The 2,244-nt window shown below is 41.6% G+C and overlaps 1 protein-coding gene across 1 annotated transcript in view; it reads right to left on the minus strand.

Annotated features, from left to right (window-relative positions):
• Window positions 1–384: 384 nt before the first annotated feature.
• antxr1c (ANTXR cell adhesion molecule 1c) overlaps window positions 385–2,244 on the minus strand; it is a 42,878-nt gene continuing 41,018 nt past the window's right edge. The window contains exon 18 of the mRNA XM_072455716.1: window positions 385–2,055. Coding sequence (XP_072311817.1) covers window positions 1,816–2,055 — 240 coding nt within the window. The 3' untranslated portion in view covers window positions 385–1,815. The remainder of the gene's footprint in view (window positions 2,056–2,244) is intronic.

Here is a 2,244-nt window from a genome sequence, read left to right on the forward strand (position 1 = left end):
TTATGTAGGTTCTATTGTTCCAGTCCATGAGGCGGTTCTCCTTATCGTGGTCTGTTGCTTTTCTGCTTGTCGCTTTATGGTTTGTGTGCATGATTTGGTGGTCTCTTTTTTGCATTGCATTCGATGTTCCTTCTTTTGAGTGTCAAATGCTCTTTCTGTTTGGGATAGAGTTCTGAAGAAGTTGCACTGCTGATTGCCTACTGCTCCAAGTAGGACAACAGCGCCAGAATCTGTTTAAATCAGCTGAGAAGACCAGTCACACTTCTGAGCAAGGCAGCTGAAACATGTGAATGTACGACGAATAAAACGTGAAGAGTGTGGTGTTTCTTTATTGTCAAACGAGGCTAAGATTTTAGGAACACAAGAAAACAAAAGAGTCTCATAGAAGCTTGTAAGCCAAAGTTTATTAATAAAGTAAAAAGTCATATCAATTAGAAGTAAAAATATACGTCTTTCATTTGCTTCCGTTTGTTGTTTACACATAGAAACTTGGGTTAACATAAGACACCTGACCGCTAGTGACAGTTTAGAGGTTGCCTACTCTTGATTGAACAGAAAGCAGGTTTATTAGCAAGCAACTTTTACCATCTTCGAATGAATATAGATCATATTTATCAATCAAACAAATGTTGAAAACAATATATATTTTCAATAAAGTGTATGCCAAATGTACCTAAAACTGGCAGTGCTTCAAAGATTTGGAACTACACAAAGGCATTTATCACAGGACTGCGTGTGAATGACGTACATAAAATAAACATGACGATTTCAGAAGGCACTACTGGCTTATTGAGTTTTTGATTCTGCGCACAGTGTCCGCCGCTGGTTGGACACCTTGTCAATATTCAAGTACTCTCCTCTGTGTAATGGGAGTAGAATAAATTAAAGTTGTTTGAACTGCCCTGCAGTTTTATTGTGACTGATGAGAAAAGAAACATGAGTGTAGACATAAGGCAGGGTTGTGAATGTGAGGAGAAAACTGACCTGAACTATCTGTCTGCTAAATGAAGACCAGCAGTATGTGCGACATGTGAGACACCTCCCGTCAGGACATCAGGACACTTAACACTGTTCTAACACTGAACTACATGGGATTATGGACAAATACAGGACAAAACCCACAACCTCAAAAACATCCAACATTTCATTCACAAAGGGATTTCATACAAATCATATATTGCAACACCGTCCATACATAAACATCTGTACACTTTCCTGTCGCTGATCGCAAGATCAGTCATTCATTCTATCACCATAAATGTGCTCTTCACCAAGGGGTCGCTGCAAGTAAAAGTTAAATGTAAATTTTGGGCTAGTAGAAATCAAAACTAATCATTAATACCGTGACCAAATGCAAAACAACCCATTTGTTTAAATCAAATTATTTAAACTTAGCTCAATTGCACATCAGTAGTTGATACCAATAACAATGGAATCTTCCGTTACATATTTCTCTGAGGACAAGTGTCTGTACAAACTTTGCTGTCCAGCAACAATTGTGATCTTAATTATGCAAACTCTGCAAGAAATTCCCTCAAATCAACTTGTGCAGATGTCAAGTCACACATTTAAGCACTTTGATCCTAAATAGTGGTCCTAATGACATAATTTAACTGGAATTCAACCACATGACGAGTATTTCAACTGTAGAAATAATTTAGAAATGTCCAAAACTGTGACTTGACACTCCATGACAAGATAGTCAAACTTAAGCATGAGCCTATGATTCAAATTGTGCTGATGTTTGACCTGTAGCAGAGTCTCTGGCAGCGCAGACCACAGCTTTACCTCCACAGTGTGAGAGAACCTGTGACCTCACGGCCGCAGGGTGGGCGGGGGGCGAGAGGGTGGGCCACAGGGCAGACCAGGAGGAGTACGGGAGGGAGGAGGGCCTGGAGGCAGCTGACCACATGGGGGCGCTCTGGGGGGAGGGCTGGCACTGCAGGGCACAGAGGAGTAGTCCGGAGGAGGAGGGGAGGGGGCTCCGTTTGGGATGCGGGGCGGGGCCTTAGCTGTGGACTCATCCTTTACTCTGGTGAAGTTTATGCAGCGGCCCTGGAAAAACAAAGACCAGCACATAAGGTACTACATCATCATCAAGTAGGTTTCTTTTCATTACGCTGGGGGGAACCGCATGTATTTCTATGGAGGACAGTTCCATCGTTACCATGGTCACAATGCACACATTAGCAAACACAGTCTGAAGTTTTTACATGGTTTATAAACTCAAGAAAAAAAAAGCAA

Source organism: Eucyclogobius newberryi, unplaced genomic scaffold (genome assembly GCF_026437365.1).
Source record: "Eucyclogobius newberryi isolate DKJ021-1_F unplaced genomic scaffold, fEucNew1.0.hap1 SCAF_20, whole genome shotgun sequence".
Classification (NCBI taxonomy): Eukaryota; Metazoa; Chordata; class Actinopteri; order Gobiiformes; family Gobiidae; genus Eucyclogobius; species Eucyclogobius newberryi.